The sequence below is a fragment of the Heptranchias perlo genome, chromosome 7, assembly GCF_035084215.1.
Source record: "Heptranchias perlo isolate sHepPer1 chromosome 7, sHepPer1.hap1, whole genome shotgun sequence".
NCBI lineage: Eukaryota > Metazoa > Chordata > Chondrichthyes > Hexanchiformes > Hexanchidae > Heptranchias > Heptranchias perlo.
In genome coordinates this window covers 88,807,710-88,830,431 of record NC_090331.1, presented here as the reverse complement: position 1 = coordinate 88,830,431, position 22,722 = coordinate 88,807,710, and the positions used below count along the sequence as shown (strand labels likewise).

At 43.2% G+C, this 22,722-nt stretch overlaps 1 protein-coding gene across 3 annotated transcripts in view; it reads right to left on the bottom strand.

Annotated features, from left to right (window-relative positions):
• LOC137323945 (partitioning defective 3 homolog B-like) overlaps positions 1-22,722 on the bottom strand; it is a 750,054-nt gene that overhangs the window by 366,671 nt on the left and 360,661 nt on the right. For all 3 annotated transcript variants that reach the window (XM_067988088.1, XM_067988089.1, XM_067988092.1), the window contains 5 exons: positions 21,070-21,255; positions 18,980-19,150; positions 9,287-9,392; positions 6,415-6,520; positions 5,009-5,139 (listed from right to left, as the gene is read on the bottom strand). In XM_067988088.1, coding sequence (XP_067844189.1) covers positions 5,009-5,139; positions 6,415-6,520; positions 9,287-9,392; positions 18,980-19,150; positions 21,070-21,255 — 700 coding nt within the window. The remainder of the gene's footprint in view (positions 1-5,008; positions 5,140-6,414; positions 6,521-9,286; positions 9,393-18,979; positions 19,151-21,069; positions 21,256-22,722) is intronic.

Sequence of the window (22,722 nt, the reverse complement as noted above, 5' to 3'; positions counted from 1 at the left end):
GTGCTGCCATAATGACTTGTAGCCATTATCCAAAATTCCAGCCCCTTGAACTAGACACTTGAACTTCCAAAGGAATGCCCCTGAACTACTCGATTTAAACGCTCTGAGTGGAGAAGAAAAAAACGGAAAGAAACCCGTGCGTTTAAAAAAAGAACAGATGTACAAACAGGGTCACAAAGCCAGTTATGCTCTTTCTTTAAAAAAATACTGTTAAAAACTAAATGTTTTCCTGTGCCTCGGTTGCATTTCCTTCAAGTATTTATATATCTAATTAAAAAAAAATTCAATGTGCAATTGAATCCACCTCAGAAAGGACATATTGGCCTTGGAGGGGATGTAGTGCAGATTCACTAGAAAGATACCAGGGCTAAAAGGGTTAAATGGCCGAACAGGCTCGTGGGGCTGAATGGCCTATTCTTATGTTCTTAATTCTCTCCCGCCCCCATTTATCTCTGCTGACCCTTTCTTTTTCTGAAAGGGGTACAGTTCTCACGGATATCAGCACATCCTCTAGGACCTCGCCCATCAAATAGAGTTACATCTATATTAACGATTTGGAGGAGGGGACCGAGTGCAACATATCAAAATTTGCAGATGATACAAAGATGGGAGGGAAAGTAGAGAGTGAGGAGGACATAAAAAACCTGCAGGGGGATATAGACAGGCTGGGTGAGTGGGCGGAGATTTGGCAGATGCAATATAATATTGGAAAATGTGAGGTTATGCACTTTGGCAGGAAAAATCAGACAGCAAGTTATTTTCTTAATGGCGAGAGACTGGAAAGTACTGCAGTACAAAGGGATCTGGGGGTCCGAGTGCAAGAAAATCAAAAAGTTGGTATGCAGGTGCAGCAGGTGATCAAGAAAGCCAACGGAATGTTGGCTTTTATTGCTAGGGGGATAGAATATAAAAACAGGGAGGTATTGCTGCAGTTATATAAGGTATTGGTGAGACCGCACCTGGAATACTGCATACAGTTTTGGTCTCCATACTTAAGAAAAGACATACTTGCTCTCGAGGCAGTACAAAGAAGGTTCACTTGGTTAATCCTGGGGATGAGGGGGCGGACATATGAGGAGAGGTTGAGTAGATTGGGACTCTACTCATTGGAGTTCAGAAGAATGAGAGGCGATCTTATTGAAACATATAAGATTGTGAAGGGGCTTGATCTGGTGGATGCAGTAAGGATGTTCCCAAAGATGGGTGAAACTAGAACTAGGGGGCATAATCTTAGAATAAGGGGCTGCTCTTTCAAAACTGAGATGAGGAGAAACTTCTTCACTCAGAGGGTGGTAGGTCTGTGGAATTTGCTGCCCCAGGAAGCTGTGGAAGCTACATCATTAGATAAATTTAAAACAGAAATAGACAGTTTTCTAGAAGTAAAGGGAATTAGGGGTTACGGGGAGCGGGCAGGAAATTGGACATGAAGCTGAGTTCGGATCGGTCAAGGCCCTGTGGGTGGCGGAGAGGGCCCAGGGGCTGTGTGGCCGGGTCCTGCTCCTATTTCTTGTGTCCTTTAGATTTGTGGTTGGGATCAGATCAGCCATGATCTTATTGAATGGCGGAGCAGGCTCGAGGGGCCGATTGGCCTACTCCTGCTCCAATTTCTTATGTTCTTATGTTCTTATGTACATCGAAACTACAGCACAGAAACAGACCATTCGGCCCAACTGGTATTTGCCGTGTTTATGCTCCACACGAGCCTCCTCCCTCCCTATTTCATCTAACCCTATCAGCATATCCTTCTATTCCGTTCTCCTTCATGTGTTTATCTAGCTTCACCTTAAATGCATCTATGCTATTTGCCTAGATCACTCCTTGTGGTAGCACATTCCACATTCTTACCATTCTCTGGGTAAAGAAGTTTCTGCTGAATTCCCTGTTGGATTTATTAGCGACTATTTTATATTTATGACCTCTAGTTTTGCATTCCCCTACGTTTGAAACATTTTCTCTGCATCTACCCTATCAAATCCTTTCATTGTCTTAAAGACCTCTATCAGGTCACCCCTCAGCCTTCTCTTTTCTAGAGAAAAGAGTCCCAGTTTGTTCAGCCTTTCCTGATAAGTATATCCTCTCAGTTCTGGTATCATCCTTATGAATCTTTTTTGCACACTCTCCAATGCCTCTATACCTAGTACATAGTATGGAGACCAGAACTGTGCACTGTACTCCAAGTGTGGTCTAACCAAGGTTCTCTACAAGTTTAACATAACTTCTCTGCTTTTCAATTCTATTCCTCTAGAATGAACCCAGTGCTTGATTTACCTTTTTTATGACCTTATTAACCTGCATCGCTACTTTTAGTGATTTGTGTATCTGTACCCCGAAATCCCTTTGCTCCTTTATCCCATTCAGACTCCTATTATTCAAACAGTATGTGGCCTCCTTATTCTTCCTACAAAAATGCACCATCTCACACTTACCTATATTGAAATTCATTTGCCAATTAAATGCCCATCCTGCAAGTTTATTGATGTTCCCTTGCATTTTGACGCATTCCTCCTTTACATTAACTACACCCCCCAATTTGGCATCATCCGATCAACTTTAAAATCACAATGGAACTTGCTGGCTCTACTCCTGATGCAGCCAGGACCTGCCTGTTTATTTGCTCCCCTGTGCCAGCAAGCACAGTGTATGCTGAACAGAACATCAACATGTCTGATTATGTTGGGAATGGGAACAGGCAGGGTTCTCCGATGATTTTGACAAGCTTTGGCAGCACCTCCCGAACCCGCACCTAGAAGGACAAGGGCCGCAGGTGCGTGGGAACACCATCACCTCTAAGTTCCCCTCCAAGTCACACACCATCTCGACTTGGATATATATCTTCATTCCTTCATCTTCGCTGGTCAAAGTCCTGGAACTTCCTACCTAACAGCATTGTGGGAGCACCTTCACCACACGGACTGCAGTAGTTCAAGGCGGCGGCTCACTACCACCTTCTCAAGGGTAACTAGGGACAGGCAATAAATTCAGGCCTTGCCAGCAACGCCCACATCCCCAAAATTAATTTTAAGAAAGGACAGCTCCAACTGGGATTGTTCTCCTTAGAGCAGAGAAGATTAAAGGGAGATTTAATAGAGGTGTTCAAAATAATGAGGGATTTTGATAGAGCAAATAATGAGAAACTGTTTCCACTGGCTGGAGGGTCGGCAACCAGAGGACATAGATTGAAGATAATTGGCAAAAAAGTCAGTTGTTCTGATCTGGAATGCACTGACTGAAAGGATGGTGGAAGCAGATTCAATAGTAACTTTCAAAAGGGAATTTGATAGTTACCTAAAAAGGAAAAATTTGCAGGGCTATAGGGAAGGCACAGGGAAGTGGAACTAATTGGATAGCTCTTTCAAAGAGCCGCCACAGGCAAGATGGGCCAAATGGCCTCCTTCTGTGCTTTATGATTCCATTAAAAAGGTCATCACTACAATGTATGATTTTAAACTTCTTTGAGAGATTAAATCGGGGGATGGACAACGAGGTATATATTAGAATCTGACCATAATGTCCATTTTAAATAACATTTTTTTGCATTAGCATAGCAAGCAGTGGTTTTGGCTTCTAGGTTCTGTCCAGTATGAGGATTGCCCATTATAATCACGTTCAATGTAAATAGAGCTCTCTAAATTCACAAGGTAATTACAGGGAATCAGCTTTTGCAGATTATATGAATTGTGGCTGCATTTGGAAGGAAGGAAGCTGAGAATCTGCCACTCAAAAGGTTAAAGCGGCAATGTGCAATGCGAACTGGGATGGAAGACCACAAATTATCCCAATAATTCACATCTCACAATTACTTCTCAACGCCATCCTCCATTTCCTAATCTTGCAGGGTTGCCATCTCACTGGAATTATCCTTTTTTTCTAAACTAAGACCTTATGCACTTGATGAAACCAATTGGTCGCCCTCAAGAAATTCCCTGCCATTGGCCAGACAAAAATCAACAAGAATTTTTATTTCATGTATTATCTGCCAGATCCCAAGTGCTTGGCAAAAGGAATGGGAAGAGAGGCAGTGTGGATTATTCTGTGAACAACCATAAGCTGCATTATGACCCAGCAGCATGCAACTCTATAGACTTGCTCAGTAGCTGCTTTTATATTGTGTTGTAGATGCAAGCTGCAAACCAAAAGTAAACTTGCCCAGATTCCTCAAGGTCAACAGCTGGGAAGACCCATTCTATCTACTGTAACCATCTGGTGGTCTTCGCAAATGGAAGATTTCATTTTAGGTTATAGGCAGCTGCGCGTGACCGGCAAGTTAGGGCCGGTACTACTAGCAGAGGCTCCGCCATTGGCGGCCGTGTTTTCAGCTACCTAGGCCCTAAGCTCTGGAATTCTATCCCTAAACCCCTCTCTCCTCATTTAAGACGTTCCTTAAAACCTACCTTTGACCAAGTGTTCTAATATCTCTTTATGTGGCTCGGTGTCAAATTTTGTCTGAGTATGTTCCTGTGAAGCCTTGGAAAGGTTTATTACGTTTAATGCGCTATATAGATGCAAATTGTTGTTGTCTTGTACAGCCAGTTTGCAGTACTTAATTTGTATTAAAGGCACCATTCAGCATGGAGTCGAGTGGTAATAAGTGCGAGCGGGAAGCATGATGGGAATCTTGCCAGGTTGGTGCAGTTAAACCTCCAAAATATGGAGCTCACTCATCATCACCCAGTTTTACTCCCCTGTGGATCATGAACAATCTCAGTTCGCAGTGATATCAATGCAGCCTCTCTCCATCTTCAATCAATGTCACTTCAGTGTTACTTTTAACCATCATTAACACTACTTTGATGTTATTAAGACCACAGTATAAATTACCAGAAAGCTACAGACAGCAAAGAGAGCACAAGGATCTAATTTAATTCTGGGGGTTCAGATGACATCTATAATCCACTCAGTTTTGACACATTAAATGACAATAGGGTGCAAACTATTTTTAATTTATCTCTGCTATATTCTGTTTATTTTAATTGGTTTGTGAGTGACAGGTTGGACACTTAGCCCTTACCCAAATCCATGCTCTTCGAACCGCTGATTTTGCCGGAAGACTGCCGCTTGACAGCGTTGCTGGGCTGACTTTCTGCAGTTCCAGCCATAGGCCTCTGTTGCAGCAACCGCAAAGCAGAATTGAGCTCAGGGCTGTGGAGAGCGCGAGAGAGGCAGAACAAAACAATATATCATTTTTTTTTAAAAAAGACACACATAATTGATAAACTTTTATCTCTCCACAGTTATTACATAGAATTAACAGCACAGAAACAGGCCATTCGGCCCAACTGGTCTATGTCGGTGTTTATGCTCCACACGAGCCTCCTCCCTCCCTGCTTCATCTCACCCTATCAGCATATCCTTCCATTCCTTTCTTCTACATGTACTTATCGAGCTTCTTCTTAAATGCATCTATGCTATTTGTCTCAACTACTCCTTGAGGCAAGTTCCACATTCTAACCATGCTCTGCGTAAAGAAGTTTCTCCAACAAACCTCATATCAGATGGCACCACTGTGGTGTCTATACACAGCACACGTGGGCCATAGTGCAGGACATTCATTGTTGGAGTGTATCGATAGTTATACTGTCAGCCGTGGCTGAGTGATAGCGCTATCGCCTCGGAGTCAGAAGGTTGTGGGTTCAAATCCCACTCCAGGAACTTCAGCGCATAATCCAGGGAGAAAATTAATGAAAGAAATGCCTGGCATATGTGCTATTATCAATAATAACAATCGCAGAGATGAAATAGATACTCAAATGATGCCCAGTGTCACGGGAGTTGGGCTATTGCTCTGGGATGTTTCTGACATTCAAAGGTACATTTCTAAGGATGCCCAAAACCAACCTCACAGCATAAATTATTAACACACAATCTAGAATACTTCCAGAAACACAACAGCGTATTAGTCACTCTGCAGAGACTTCAGATTGCGTGACATGGCTCATGACTGGTGTTTATTTCACTAATTTTCTCCCTCCTCAATTTTACCCCATTAAAGAGTGAATGACGACTTCGAAAGCAAACCTTCACCAATTATCAATATTTCACCCTGTGTCAAATTCTTAACTGCTTTCTTCTAAGCATTTGTGGCCAATATTTATCCCTCAAACAATGTCACTACAACAAATTATCTGGTCGTTATTACACTGCTGTTTGTGGGACCTTGCTGTGCGCAAACTGGCTGCCGCGTTTCCTGCATTACAACAGTGACAACACTTCAAAAGTACTTCATTGGCTGTAAAGTGCTTTGGAATATCCTGAGGTCATGAAAGGCACTATATAAATACAAGTTCTTTCTTTCTTCTAAAAGTGTGAGGATGCAAATTAACATCAGTAGCGATTCAGTCAGTACCTCCACCAATTTTCAACTTCAGCTACGTGCGTTACCAAGTTAACAAGTAGGGCTAATTTCTGGTTACGAACCTCTTATCTTCACGGAAAGACCACATTTTGTACACACCCGCGGCCTCCTCTTCATCTGGATGTGGCGGAACTGGAGGTGGAGTTTCAACCTCTCCCTCATCATTCGCTGAAAACATTACCAAACAAGACTGTCAAATAGTATACTGAAAACTGCAAGAAGCAATTTCACCGATTGGATTCTACACAATGGGAGTGAATGATGAGTGGATCAGTTCAATGGAGCAGGATGCTTTCAGTAAAAAGGGAGACACAAAATAATAGGTGTATGATCCTCACTGCTTGCACACATTGCACCATCCAAGAGGCTGGTGTCCAGAAAGTGCTTTGCCTTGAAAATCTCTTATCCCAAAATACCACTGTGGAAGGCTACAGGAGTAACAAAATGGAAAGAAATGGCCATGATCTTGAAAAACTTGGTTCCATCAGAACAACTTGTAGGCACTGACCTCGAACGAAAACAGTGACGTACCCTAAATCGAGTGAGAAGCTAGGGGTGGCAGAGAATGGTGACAATATGACCAAGTGGAAGCTGAGGAATAACCTCAGCTTCCACTTGGTCATATTGAGTGTGCAGAGCCTAGGCAAACACTTGAACCCTGACCTGATGCAGTGCCCCCTGTCAATATCCTGTGCTCTTGCGAGATAAATAACAACACTAGATCCTGGCTGGGTTTATGGTGCAATAAGCTATGATGATGATGATGATTGGAGTTCTGTGCTTGGTAAGGGAATGTGCTGCTGTGGAGTTCTCTATGTGAGGTTCACCTACATAACAGTGACTGCACTTCAAAAAGCAACTCATTGATCGTGAAGCATTTTAGGACATTCTGAGAACATGAAGCAACGGTATATAAATGCAAGCTCTTTCTTTACTTTCTTGCTGAATATCTGAAGCAGATATGGGTGAGAGAAGTAAGGGTGTAATTTACTCTAGGGCTCAGGATCTATGATGATGAGGACCGCAAGGAGTGGAGCAGCCTAGAAAAAAAGATAGGTTTTCTGGAGCTGAGAACTTGTTAAGTTTTCCGATATCCAACAGTGTGTCTCAACCGTAAACCTCAAAATGGGTGGTGGGGGTAAGAGAAAGAGAGAAGCAAAAAACACATAGGGAAGTCAAGCTGGTTTGGTCTTATGCCACTGTGCAGCCAGCAGAATGTGACTTGTAGATGCCTGGAAGCAAGGCTGCCTCTTTCAACAATCTGGTGATGGTGAGATAGTGCTGCAAGTTTGCTCTGTCCCTGAGGTTTGCCGATTGTTTTTGGAGGCACACCTCACCTCCCCTCAAAGTGCAAAGATAGGAACATAAGGAATGCAATAAAGCATGGAAGATGATGCAGCCATCTGGGCCAGCGAGCACGCTCCTTCCACAAGCTTCGTACAATCTACCCTTACCCTTGCCTCTACCCAACCTATTCTATTTCCAAGGAAAGGTCCTTGCGAGAATCTCCCTACCTTCATCCAAAGTCCAGAAATGTATGTAACCCTACATGCTACATCACATCCTTGACTGGCTACTTTTCTTAGCATATCATTTCTGTTGTCTCGGCAGCTCAGGAACGATGGTCTGACTGGGACCAGAAAGTTAACAAGTGTATGGAACCACAGATGCAAATTGTATCCAGCAATTTAACAACTTGCACCACCTATAAATGTTCCTCTTTATAAAACATTGGCCCGGAATTTGCTCCAAAAATAATGGAGAGCCGAACAGCGCTCACCGTTGTTTAAGGGCAAATGGAAGAGCAACTTCCGGCGAGGGCACATGTGCAGTCAAAGGCGGAAATATGGAAGTTGCTCTAGGAGATGCCCTGCTCCTCCAAAAGTTTTGCGGGAAGATGATCTCGCTGGTGAAATGAACGGACCAGCAAGAAATTGCTCTCCTGCCCAGCTGGAAACTAACTAATCTACACAGAAAAAGGTATGCTCAGTTTTTAGGTCTAAGCTAACTTTTAAGTACTAATAACTGACAAAAAACCTCTCTGGCACTGAAAATTAACTTTTAAAAATGTGGAGTCTCATTCCTTCCGATTTTAATTGTTGTTGGACATTTAAAAAAAATTAAAATTTTTGTGTTTTTTTGCTTTTTCTTTGTCTCTCTTATCTCTGTCTTTCAATTCAATATTTCTTACCCTCTCTTTATTTCACTTTATCTAACTTATTATATAATTGAATTAACGGTTGTGGCTTTCACTTCCTGGTTCTGACTGCGCGGCTTGTCAAGCATGCTTCAATCTGATTGGTTGAGTGGACAGAGCGATCCTTTCCCCGCTCACGGATTCCCAGGAGAGGACCCTGCACTTTTTGCAGCTCACCATTAGAGGAAATTCCCGCACTAAAGCCCGTGGATCATTTGTGGGTAAGTTTAAATCTAATGAGTGGTGGGCACCGTTCGTTCGCCGCTCAGAGCAAATTCCGGGCCATTGTATTTTAATCCAGGCATTAATTATTCAGATAATACTTTAATGTATCTTAAACTTGCAGTATAGGAATAGGAGTAGGCCATTCAGCCCCTCAAGCCTGTTCTGCCATGCAATTAGATCATGACTGATCTGTATCTTAATTCCATTTACCCGCCTTGGTTCCGTAACCCTTAATACCTTACCTATCAAAAATCTATCAATCTCAGTTTTGAAATGGGGGAAGAGGGTTCCAGATTTCCACTCCCCTTTGTGTGAAGAAGTGCTTCCTGACATCACCCCTGAATGACCCAACTCTAATTTCAATTGGACTCCCTCACCAGAGAAATAGGGTGGATAGAGAGAAACTATCAAATCCTTTAAACACCTCAAGTAGATCATCCCGTAATCTTCTATACTCAAGGGAATACAAGCCTAGCCTATGCATAATTTACCCCATTGGTTAAATAAATTACCTGTTGTCACCCTCTCTCGGGCACTAGGTGATTGGGTACGCCACTGGCTGGCACCATTACTGCTGCGAGCGTTGTGTGTCTGCACACCACCAACCTCCAGACGATCCTGAAAACACAAAACACATTTGTCAGGCTTTAATCAACTCACGTAGAGCAAATGTTTACTCAACATTGCTGTCTTTCTGACTAAACCTTTCTTGTATCCAACATTCATAATGTAAAAATTTGGCAACTGATAAATTACAACAGCATACGGACCAAGAGTGCCATTTTTCAAAGTCAGGAGAAGCCCCCAAAAGGCTGAGACACCTGGAGCTCACTTTATCAAGCAGATAGCATTGCGTTTCCATGGCAATTTTTAAGACCAGATTGCTGACTGTTGGATTCAAGAACTCAAGAAATGTTTTAAAAAATCTCTTCAAGAATGTCATTCAATGCATTGCTGAGCGTGTCCTCTCTTGATCCTCACTCCCCCTACGTGCTGGTACAGCGATACGTCTTAAGTTAATCTCAACAGGGAGGCACGCACTCTCATGAAACATGACAAGGAAATCCCAGTTCATTTTTATTTTAAGAAATTTTTTCTACTTGCTTCCTCGTGCTCTTCTGAAGATTCGGACACTTTAATGGACGGAGAATCCCAGGTTGGTGAGTGTGTAGCTGGAAAGCCTGGACCACTGCAGGTGCTAGCAAACCTCTGCTACCTCACCTGAACGGCCATTTTTTGCGTGTGAACCTAGACAGTGAATGTCAGCAATTCATTCAATCAGCTATGTCCAATCCCTCACCAATGCTCACCAATTTTCACATCGGTGTCACTGCGTTACAATTAGTGGGAATTTTAATCGATTTCCCTTTCCCGACCCGGGGCGGGGGGAATATCACAATTTCTGTCCCAGTTGAGATCAACTACCTCAGCACAGACCTGGAGCCAAACCGCTGAGTCAGCTGTGGCTCAATTGGTAGCACTCTCGCCTCTGTGTCAGAAGGTTGTGGGCTCAAGTCCCACTCCAGAGATTTGAGCACACAATCCAGGCTAACACTCCAGTGCAATTCTGAGGGGGTGCTGCACTGTCGGAGGTGCCGTCTTTTGGATGAGATATTAAACCGAGGTCCCGTCTGCCCTCTCAGGTGGAGTCCTGCAAGTTTAATTTGGTGTACAAGATTATACAAGGACCAATCAGCGGGAGCCAGCGTCACAACAACATTATTAAACCCGCTTTATAGTCCTCTTGCTTTGGAATTGAATCCATATCTCTCTACTCAGTTAAATTGATCTGTTTCCTTGTGCATGTGTCAACCAGGTTGATGCCAAGTGCCAACAAATCCCGTTAATTACCACTAATCGGTATAAATTACATTTATCTCTCAGTCGCAATCTCCTAGTTTTCTTGATTTGGCATATAAATAAATTCCTTAGGCCCACTCCCATCATGACGCCCTTCGTTTAATAACCTGCTGTAATTCAATTTCTGGTCTGACAGATGCAAAGCTGCCATTTGAGCAGGTTATCAGAGGCTACCGGCACTGATGGAGTTATACCCCAAGCACAAATCAATGGCTGCGGGGGGTTGGTGAAAAGTGGCAATTCATCTGTAGTATTAAAAAAAAACGACACTACATTAACTTCGACTGAAGTTATCTGAATTCACATGTACCCAAACAGAGTCAATTAATTCAGTTTTACAAGGATTCTGCATATTCTCTCCAGCCTATAAGGATCATTAAACTCAGCTTTTATTGCCAATTTAAAAACTCTGGTATTTTCACTCTGTGCCAATCACCCTGGCTGACATCACTGAAGTACGTCTGCTTTGCTGGTCAGACCCCACACGAAGCACCTACAGAGCTCCATGGACGAGTCCTATTCAGCTCAAAACTGGCAGACCATTGGAAATAAAAAAAACAAAGAGATACATACCAGAGACCAACCCACAGCAATATCTACCATTCATCGCACTTACTCCCAAGCAGTGAGTGTTAGAATGGGTCAGAGCTTGCTGGCCGATTTGCGCCGCTCCCCCGTCAGCCTGGTGAAAACCGGAGTTCACCCTCAACCTCACCGTGAGTCAAGAAATTGCTGCATTTGCGCTGTAAATACAAATTAAACTCGCCGGAGAAAGTTAAGGTTGGTATTTAATGGCATAAGGCCCCTATTAATGAAGAGATTTATGCTCCTGCAATGTCACTCAACCTCTCCAGCCCAGAAAGGGAACAACTGAAACTGTGCAGTCTCACTCCTGCAGTTTGTAAATTGTTCTTAGAGATTTGTTTTAAATTTTGAATTTTTTCTTCTTACTTTTCCTGTGTCTCCTTTTTCTCTCGCTCTTAATCCAACCTTCCTTTCCCCCCTCTCTATTTCTGTATCTAATTTGACACCAATTAACCCTATTGCCTTCTCTGTCGTTAACTCTGTTCCTTTCTCTATCCTTAAATTTCATCGTTAAGGAGATACACTGCTGGTTGCATCATTCACCAAGGTCCCAGGTGCCCTGTTGCTCACATTTCCAGCAATTTGCAGCACACAATTAATTGGAACTGAAGGGTAAGCGATAAAATCTAACCCACACCGCTCACCGCAAGATGCCCCACTCCAGCAAACTCTGGGTCAATGTGTTTTATGAGATTTTGCTATAAGAGAGGGAGGCATAAACAATTTGCTTATATCAAAGACTAAACACACCAGGACACGTTAGAATGAGGAGCTAACTCCAGGGAACAGGAAAGAATTAGCTTTTCTTTTATTTTAAAACTAAGCACAAGCACTGTGTGACCAATTATGATCCATCGCAAGGTTCTCAAGTGAGTTTAAAAAAAAATTATTCCAGTTATTCCCACTACCCAATAATCAAAACTTTTGTCCTGTTCCATCACTGGTCAATAAACATAAAGCTCGGTCACACGGGTGACCTTCAGTTCAACCCACAATCACTTGGTCAAAAACATCGTGGTCCACGCCCAAGTGATTATTCACGGGTGTTGCTGCTGGAATGCTGGGAACGAAGCACGAGGTCAGAAAAGATGTTGAAAATAGAATCTTGCAGCACAGGAGGAGGCCGCCCATCGGCTCATCTTGACTGTGCTGGCTCTCTGAAAGAGTTACCAATTAGTCCCACTCCCCTGCTCTTCTTCCACAGCCTTGAAAATGTCTCATTTTAGTATATATCCAGTTCCCTTTGGAAAGTTACTATTGAATCTGCTTTCACCATCCTTTCAGGATGTGCATTCCAGATCATAACAATTCGCTGACTAAAAAAAAAATACCACCTCCCTGGATTTTTTGCCAATTATCTTAAATCTGTGTCCTCTGGTTGAATAAAAAGGGAATTTTTTTCTTTTAAATGAAGAAAAACATCCAGTCCAACGGTCAGATCTCATTGAAAGTTAAGATGCTGTGTGCGACTTCACTCTTCTGTATCAGTCTTGTTGGGGATTCCTTTGCGAAAGCCTTTCTGGAATATTTTTATCGCATTGAAGCATTACCGCTTGCAATTTTCTTCTCCCTTTCCTCCAACCCCCACAATTTCCGTCTTGTCTCTCCTGAAGGCGGTAACATGTGATCGGGTATGGTTGCATGGGCATTGGCAGTCAGCATCACCCAGTCTTCATGTGGCAGCCCAGACAGTAACTCTGGCTGACCTTTTCGCTTACGAAGCCCAGAGGCAAACAGCAGCATTCCTCGTGACACCATGCTTGAGATCAGTTATCTCGGTATGACCGGGAACTGAACTGGGACCTTCCCAGTCTGCATGCTTCGGTACCACCCCCCAGGCAGTGTCTTTAGAAGCTACACCATAGAAGGGAAACAATTCACTAATGACGTTATGGTAATTGCTGTATCATCACAGCAACATCTTTGCGAAAACCCTACGCAACTTACCAGCCTCAAGTATTTCAAGCAACAAAATCTGTATACTTCTGAACTTTGGTAGCTAAATGGTTGGCAGCCTTGCAGCATAAATAGATGATATGCCAATAAGCAAGCATTTCACTGGGAAATACCACCCACACAACACCCTCATAACTCTGCCACCTGCAAGTTATATGAGATCATCCTCACTAGTGAAACCTAAAAAGAATTACATAGATTTAACAGCACAGAAACAGGCCATTCGGCCCAACTGGTCCATGCCAATGTTTGTGCTTCACACAAGCCTCCTCCCACCCTACCTCATCAAATTCTATCAGTATAACCTTCTATTCCTTTCTCCCTTATCTACTTATTTAGCTTCTCCTTAAATGCATCTATACTATTCGCCTCAACTACTCCTTGTGGTAGCAAGTTCCACATTCTAACCACTCTGGGTAAAGAAGTTCCTCCTGAATTCGCTATTGGATTTATTAGTGACTATCTTATATTTATGGCCCCTACTTTTGGAGTTCCCCACAAGTTGAAACATTTTCTCCACATCTACCCTGTCAAACCCTTTCATAATCTTAAAGACCTCTATCAGGTCACCTCTCAGCCTTCTCTTTTCTAGAGAAAAGGGCCCCAGCCTGTCTAGCCTTTCCTGACAAGAATATCCTCTCAGTTTTGGTATCATCCTTGTGAATCTTTTTTGCACCTTCTCCAGTGCCTCTATATCTTTTTTTATAAATGGAGACCAGAATTGTGCACAGTACTCCAAGTGTGGTCTAACCAAGATTCTATACAAGTTTAACATAACTTTGCTGCTTCTCAATTCTATCCCTCTAGAGCTGAACCTCAGTGCTTGGTTTGCTTTTTAAAAATTGGCATATTAACCTGTGAAGCTACTTTTAGTGATTTGTATATCTGTACCCCAAGGTCCCTTTGCTCCTCTATCCCATTCAGACCCTTATTATTCAAGCAATATGTGACCTCTTTATTCTTCCTAGCTGGGGCACATGTTCCATAATTCCGCCCATCTTTCGCAGAAACCACTAGCCTTGCCAGTAACCCTTGGTGCACACCACATCCATACAAGAATTAGCAACTGTGTTGCTTTTACGGCAAGATTAACAAGCAATATTCTGCAGCAGTTTATGGGTGGGGGGGATGGGGCAGAAATTATTTGTACTGTATAAAATTCCCACCACTATAAAGTCGGATTTATCAATAATACCTGTTTTTTTTGGTGTCAATTGGCAAAATTTATGGCTCCCTTCGGTGAAAAGTAAAGCAAATTGGTGCTATTTTAATTAATTTCCCAGGAGACCAACGCCTACCGTTTTTCAGTGCTAAATCCTGCTTCCCTCTCCCAGGAACGGATCCGTAGACCCACATGAATCGAAATGGCACCAACAGAAAAGCAGCTCAAGGTTGCGTGTCATAAAGACTTACTGCTCTTCGCGATGATAGGTAATTCCAGTGAATCCATTAGACGCTGCTTATTACCTCATTTAGTGACTACATTAGCAAGATCTGAGCTAGAAATGAAAGTATCCCATTTTTCACTTTATTCCAAGGAATCTGATTCAATGGTCCATTGCATTCTTTCACCTCTACTTCATTATATTTACGGCTTAAATTTTACAACTTTTTTTTTTGCTTGATAGAGAAATCAAGGACACATTTTTCAAAGCTGCAGAGGAAATTCAGCACTGGGAAGGTTTCAGTTATTTAACCTCCAGAGCAGCACAGGGATTTTGCAGTGCAGAGATGACAGAAGCAGGAAGATTTCCAAACGATAGAAATCAGAAGGGAAAATAAAGTAAAAAAAAGACAGTATTCCAAGTTTCTAATATTCCTAGGGAAATAGTTCATGGCTTCAAGGCCAGAGATGAATCCACCAGCATCAATAAGCTTAACTTCTTGTTGCTATTTTGGTGCACTGCTGTCTGGGCTGTATAGGCCCTAAGCTCTGGAATTCTTTCCCTAAACCTCTCACTCCTCATTTAAGATGCTCTTTAAAATCTACCTCTTCGACCAAGGTTTTGGTCACGTGTCCTAATATCTCTTTGTGGCTCGGTGTCAAATTTTGTCTGATTTACACTCCTGTAAAGTGCTTTAGGACATTTTTCTACGTTAAACTCGCTATATAAATGCGAGTTGTAGTTGCTGCTGTATTTAAAGAAAGAATAGTTTCTGCTATCTAAGAAACAACCCAAATACCAAAGCCAGCCAAAGCCTCCTTAGGCAATAATCTGTTCACCTCAACATTTGTTCATATTTTTATTATTCTAAAAATATTTCTATTGTACAGTTTCCTGTTGGTTTAAGTTGTGATGTGCAGACTTGTCTGAAATGTGAAGTTTCATTCTGTTACTGGTAAATTGTTGTAATGAAGCAGATTATTGCAAGAAGTGACGTATGTGCCAGCTTGGATCTAAATGGGGTCAAATGTTAAATATGGGCAAACAAAGTATTTGATAAACAACTACTACTTGCGTTTATATAGTGCCTTCAACGTAAAAAGAAATGTCCCAAGGTGTTTCACAGATAGGTGTATGGAACTAGGTTGCTGAGCCAGGAAAATTAGAGTGTAAGAGGAGTGACCAAAAGCTTGGCCAAAGGAATGGGTTTTGTGCAGTACTTTTTTTTAAACAAGGAGAGATGGAATTTATGTGTGAGAACAAGGATTTTATATTTAACATATTGGGGGCGATGAGGTCATCAGTCAATGATTACATGAGTGTTGTGCAATCAGGGATTGGTGCAAGGCAGGATAGACGTAGCAGAGTTTAGAGCTTATTGAGAGTGAAGAATGAGAGGCCAACTCCTCCTCCTGCAGCTCTTGGCTCTTCCTAGCTGGTGGTAAAGGCTGGTCCCCCATAATGGCGAAGCCGTGGAGCATGCAACAGATGACCACAAATCTGGTTACCCGCTAAGGAATGTACTGCAAAGCTCCTCCAGAACAGCCCAGGAATAGGAAGCGTTATTTGAGCACGTCGATTGTTTGCTCGATGATGCATCTTGTGGCAGCATGACTGTCATTGTAGGCCTGTTCTCCAGCTGTGCACAGGTTCCTAACAGGAGTCATGAGCCACGTCTGGAGAGGATAGCCGTTGTTGCCCAATAGACAGCCTGTAATTTGCGGGCCTGGTTGGAATAAAGGCGGCAGAGAGAACCGGCACAGGATGAGAGAGTCATGAATGCTGCCAGGATAGCGGGCTTAGATCTGTGGTCCCAACCAGCTGTACGTTGAGGGAGTGAAATCCCTTTCGATTGATAAAGATACCAGGCTGGTGATAGGGAGCATGCATGGCAATCTGTGTGCACTCAATGGCACTTTGCACCCTGGGGAGGCCTGCCTTATGGAAAATGACTCCCCCAGATGGTTGGGTTAATGCAACTGAGCATCATCTCAGCAAAGCATGGGGGCAGCAGGAGCACCAGCTATTATAGCTAGTTTAAAAAATAATAATTTAACCAGATTGTTAGTGGCAGAATCACAACATTAGCAATTCCACCAGCAGCTCTGCCAAATTAAAACATTACTCCTTTAAATGGTGTTCAGATACTTCCAAGCAATCCCGAGCAATAAGTATTGTCTTTCCAATTTGTAATTCCCTGTTTGCTGGGAGACAGAAGGCTCATTACGTTAAGAGGGAGAAAAAAAAATGAAATTTGTCTACTAAATAAGAACACTGAACAAGTTAAAGCATCTTTTCCAAAGGCTTTTATTCCATTAAGGCAAACTATTACTAAATTAAAACGCTGCCCAATGGGAGAATGGAAATGTGCAGAGCCAAGCAAGAGCACACTCACTTAAAATTCCTCATCATTCTCTGATAAATTACACGAATCAATACGATAGCGGCAAATCGGTACTCGCCCTAATTAAAGTATCTGGCTTGTAGAACAGATCAGTCACTGCCCTTTGCATTACTGTCTAAACCAATAAAACCGTAAAAGATTGTTTAATGGTGTAAGCTTCACAGACGGAGCTTGTGACGTAACTATAAAAGGTTGCAGTTTGCTCCCCCGACGCCACCGCCATCTGACGAACTGACCATCGGACATAAAAATACGTGCTTGATATAAAAAAAGAACTTTTATATTCACTCCTTAATGCAGAAAATGCAATAAATGAAAAGTCACAGGTGCATACAGACCAACATGGTCCGGACTATAAAATACTATCAAAACAAAACAAAAATCTCTGCGATTAGATTTTTGGCTCAAGTTTCCATTTAAAAAAAAATTGGAATCCAGGAGTTATCAACTAGAAAGGAGAATGGTTATTACATCTGGAGAAATTAGATAACGCAACAAAATATTAAAATGATAATAATGTACTACAGCACCCCAATTGAAACATCAACACCATGAAGACGTGAATCATTTGAAAAAGGTTTTTTAAGCTGCAATTTAATTTATTGTACCTCGCCAAACACCTGTTCATTCTACTGAGCCAGGAGTGAGCAGTGGCTTGAAAATAATTATCCCCAGTATAAGATTATGACATTTAAACTATGAAGTAAATGCTGTTTTAAAAAAAAACCACGTATTTACATGCAGCACTTTAGTTTACCCCCTACCTAAGCCCCTGTCCCAAGGTGCCATCTCCACCAATCAATTTTTGTTGTTGCCAGGTGGACCAGGCCAATTCGCACTACATGGATTCTGGTTTCTAGGAAGGTCTTTCACTGCGTTGACGTCACCTCCTGCTCCCAGGACAGTGCCATCTCTCACTATCTAATGAGTGAGCATCTCGATACAACTTTTTAAAATATGTCACATCAATCCTCAATTGTCCAGAGGGGTGAAATGTGGGGAGCCTGTGTGGGGTGGGGTATGTACAGTAAACGGTCTTGAGTTGACCCTCACGCGTTTTACTGCGGATGATCTTGAGACAATAGGGCGAATACACGATTAAAAACAACTTGCATTTATACAAGGGGAGGTGCAACGAGACCTGGGTGTCCTTGCACATCAGTCGCTGAAAGCAAGCATTCAGGTGCAGCAGGCAGTTAGGAAGGCGAATGGTATGTTGGCCTTCATTGCAAGAGGATTTGAGTACAGGAGCACGGATGTCTTACTGCAGTTATACAGGGCCTTGGTGAGACCACATCTGGAGCATCGTGCGCAGTTTTGGTCTCCTTATCTGAGGAAGGACGTCCTTGCCATGGAGGGAGTGCAACGAAGGTTTACCAGACTGATTCCTGGGATGGCAGGACTGACATATGAGGAGAGATTGGGTCGACAAGGCCTATATTCACTAGAGTTTAAAAGAATGAAAGGTGATCTCATCGAAACATATAAAATTCTAACAGGACTAGACAGACTAGATGCAGGGAGGATGTCCCCGATGGCTGGGGAGTCCGGAACCAGGGGTCACAGTCTCAGGATACGGGTATGATTTAGAACCGAGATGAGGAGAAATTTCTTCACTCAGAGGGTGGTGAACCTATGGAATTCTCTACCACAGAAGACAGTGGAGGCCAAGTCATTAGACCTCATTACAGCCTTGGTCCAAACATGGACAAAAGAGCTGAATTCCAGAGGTGAGGTGAGAGTGACTGCCCTTGACATCAAGGCAGCATTTGACCGAGTGTGGCACCAAGGAGATAGATATATTTCTTAATGCTAAAGGGATCAAGGAATATGGGGAAAAAGCGGGAACAGGGTACTGAGTTAGACGATCAGCCATGATCATTTTGAATGGCGGAGCAGGCCCGAAGGGCCGAATGGCCTACTCTTGCTCCTATTTTCTATGTTTCTATAACGCCTTTAAAAGTAAGAGCGATCAGGAAGAGCATTTGCTGTGTACATTCAAGTCAAGAGCCTACCTCTTGGTGTTTCTCCATCCTCCTGGCCACCATCACCTGGATCATTCCACGGATGTTTCCCTCCATTGACATGGATCGTCGTAATGTTTCCAAGGCCTCATGGTTAGATTTCTCCAGCAGTTGCTCGCCATTCACTGCAATCAGCTGATCGTTCGTCCGTAGGCGCCCATCCTGAAAAAGGAATTATACCAAATCCATGTGGCAATAATTTTGTCCCTGAATTTCCAGCTCAATTCAACAACAACTTGAATTTATATAGCGCCTTTAATGTTATAAAAATGTCCCAAACCCTTTACAGGAGCGTGATCAAACAAAATATGACACCGGGCTACATAACGAGATATTAGGACAGGTGACCAAAAGCTTGGACGAAGAGGTAGGTTTTACGGAGCATCTTGAAGGGGGAGAGACAGCTGAAGAGACGGAAAAGTTTAGGGAGGGAATTCCAGATCTTAGGGCCCAGACAGCTGAAGGCATGGCCATCACTGGTGGAGCAAAGGAAATCAGGGTTGCACAAGGGGCCAGAATTGGAGGAATGCAGAGTTCTCGAAGGGTTGGAAGAGGTTACAGAGATAGGGAGCAGCGAGTCCATTAAGGGATTTGAAAACAAGGATGAGAATCTGAAATTCGGGGTGTTGCTGGACCATTCCCATTCCTTCCACAGACCATGTATGATATATCCAAAAATGGCCTCCATCCTACCCTGTAAATGTCATGAAGAAAACTGCTTCAGTAAATATTTCCTGATCCCCAAAAGATCATCAAGACAAATTCCAGGATATCCATTGATGCTCAGTTTGGGTTCCACCAGGACCGTTCGGCTCCAGACCTCATTACAGCCTTGGTCCAAACATGGACAAAAGAGCTGAATTCCAGAGGTGAGGTGAGAGTGACTGCCCTTGACATCAAGGCAGCATTTGACCGAGTGTGGCACCAAGGAGCCCTAGTAAAATTGAAGTCAATGGGAATCAGGGGGAAAACTCTCCAGTGGCTGGAGTCATACCTAGCACAAAAGAAGATGGTAGTGGTTGTTGGAGGCCAATCATCTCAGCCCCAGGACATTGCTGCAGGAGTTCCTCAGGGTAGTGTCCTAGGCCAAACCATCTTCAGCTGCTTCATCAATGACCTTCCCCTCCAGCATAAGGTCAGAAATGGGGATGTTCGCTGATGATTGCACAGTGTTCAGTTCCATTTGGAACCCCTCAGATGATGAAGCAGTCCGTGCCCGCATGCAGCAAGATCTGGACAACATCCAGGCTTGGGCTGATAAGTGGCAAGTAACATTCGTGCCAGACAAGTGCCAGGCAATGACCATCTCCAACAAGAGAGAGTCCAACCACCTCCCCTTGATATTCAACAGCATTACCATTGTTGAATACCTCACCATCAACATCCTGGGGGTCACCGCTGACCAGAAACTTAACTGGACCAGCCACATAAATACTGTGGCTACAAGAGCAGGTCAGAGGCTGGGTATTCTGCGGCGAGTGACTCACCTCCTGACTCCCCAAAGCCTTTCCGCCATCTACAAGGCACAAGTCAGGAGTGTGATGGAATACTCTCCATTTGCCTGGATGAGTGCAGCTCCAACAACACTCAAGAAGCCCAACACCATCCAGGACAAAGCAGCCCGCTTGATTGGTACCCCATCCACCACCCTAAACATTCACTCCCTTCACCACTGGCGCACTGTGGCTGCAGTGTGTACCATCCACAGGATGCACTGCAGCAACTCGCCAAGGCTTCTTCGACAGCACCTCCCAAACACGTGATCTCTACCACCTAGAAGGACAAGAGCAGCAGACACATGGGAACACCACCACCTGCACGTTCCCCTCCAAGTCACACACCATCCCGACTTGGAAATATATCACCGTTCCTTCATTGTCGCTGGGTCAAAATCCTGGAATTCCCTACCTAACAGCACTGTGGGAGAACCTTCACCACACGGACTGCAGCGGTTCAAGAAGGCAGCTCACCACCACCTTCTCAAGGGCAATTAGGGATGGGCAATAAAAGCTAGCCTTGCCAGCGATGCCCACATCCCATGAACGAATAAAAAAAAATTAATCTCCAGCCAACTGCATTACCTTGAAAGCTGCCCCTCCATGAAGAATGGCTTTGATGAATATGCCGAGGTCAGCCCCAGTCTCTTTGGATTTGTTCCCTTTAAGGCTGATGCCCAATCCAGCAGAGCCAGAGTCGTTGAGTGGGATCTCGAAGGTCAGGTGTTCCTTTTTATCGTCTGCTGGGAGATTACAGATCTGTTCCCCCTTCTGAAACAAAATAAATCCATCAGGTAACTACAGAACTAATATCAACCCTACAGTTTACTGTCACGACTTTGAGAGATTTCAAGGATAGGCACCCAGCCTGCTGGTTTTAAAATTTTAAGCTTGTGCTGAGAACATAGATTTGGTTGCACTTTCATTCCAAGGTTGTGGGCTCATGTCCCACTCCAGAGACTTGAGCACATAATCTAGGCCGACGCTCTAGTGCAATACTGAGGGAGTGCTGCACTGTTGGAGGTGTCGTCTTTTGGATGAGACGGTAAACAGAGGCCCCGTCTGCCTTCTCAGGTGGATGTGAACGATGGCACGACACTATTCGAAGAAGAGCAGTGTCCTGGCCAATATTTATCCCTCAACCAACATCACTAAAAAATGAGACTATCTGGACATTATCACATTGCTGTTTGTGGGACCTTGCTGTGTGCAAATTGCCTGCCACATTTCCTACATTACAACATTGACTACACTTCAAACGTACTTCATTGGCTGTAAAGCACTTTGGGACATCCTGAGGTTGCGAAAGATGCTAAATAAACACAAGTCTTTCTTTCTTTCTTAAGCCCGATTCAAAAAACAGTTTTGTTTTATTATTAAGTTTGCAATTTCTAAAATTTCTAAATTGTGGTAACAGATTTTTATAACCACAAGAGAGAATAAAAGATACCCAAGAATGAAACCATCATAATACCTAGGCAAGATTACAAGGAGAATAACAAACAGATCTGTCCTCACATATGAACTTTCAAGTAACTATGAGCAGCACGACCCCGGCTGCTTTCCCCCCCTTCTACCCCAGGGACACTAATGCCAATTGTATAAGCCCTAGTGACATTCTGGTTGAGATCTCTTAGCTCATCACAGATAGGTACCAACTAGTTTGTGTAGCTTAGTAAAACAACTGCTAGGATAGCAACAGAACTCTTCAGTTCTCCATTTTCAACAGATACATCTGCTGGCCAAGTCAACAATACCAAAGAAAGCTTAAACGTTTGCACCAATGTCAAATATGCTCTTGGATAGATCGTATTAGGTGGGAGGGGGCTCATGTGGAGCAGAAACACTGGCATGGACCAGATGAGCCAAATGGCCCGCTTCTGTTCTGTAATTTCTATGTAATTCTATGTAATAAGACTTTCTACATTGCAGTACTGCTTCTAAACGAAAAAGAGAAATATAAAAATGGCTTCTGCTCATTTTAAAAAAAGGTAACTCACTTCTGAGAGTTGATTACATCACAACATTAGTACGGTAACGAAGACTGTGGCTTTATAGTATTTCTCCGTCAATTGAGAGTATACGTTTTACTACGTTAAAAGGCGCTATATAAATGCAAGGGCTTTACCAAGCAGGGGAGTTTAGTGGGTATTATTGACAGTTTCTCTGGTTTAATACGATAGCCACCAGTCATCAGGGAGAAAAATAGAGAATTCGAAAGCTTTTCTGGCTGGCGAA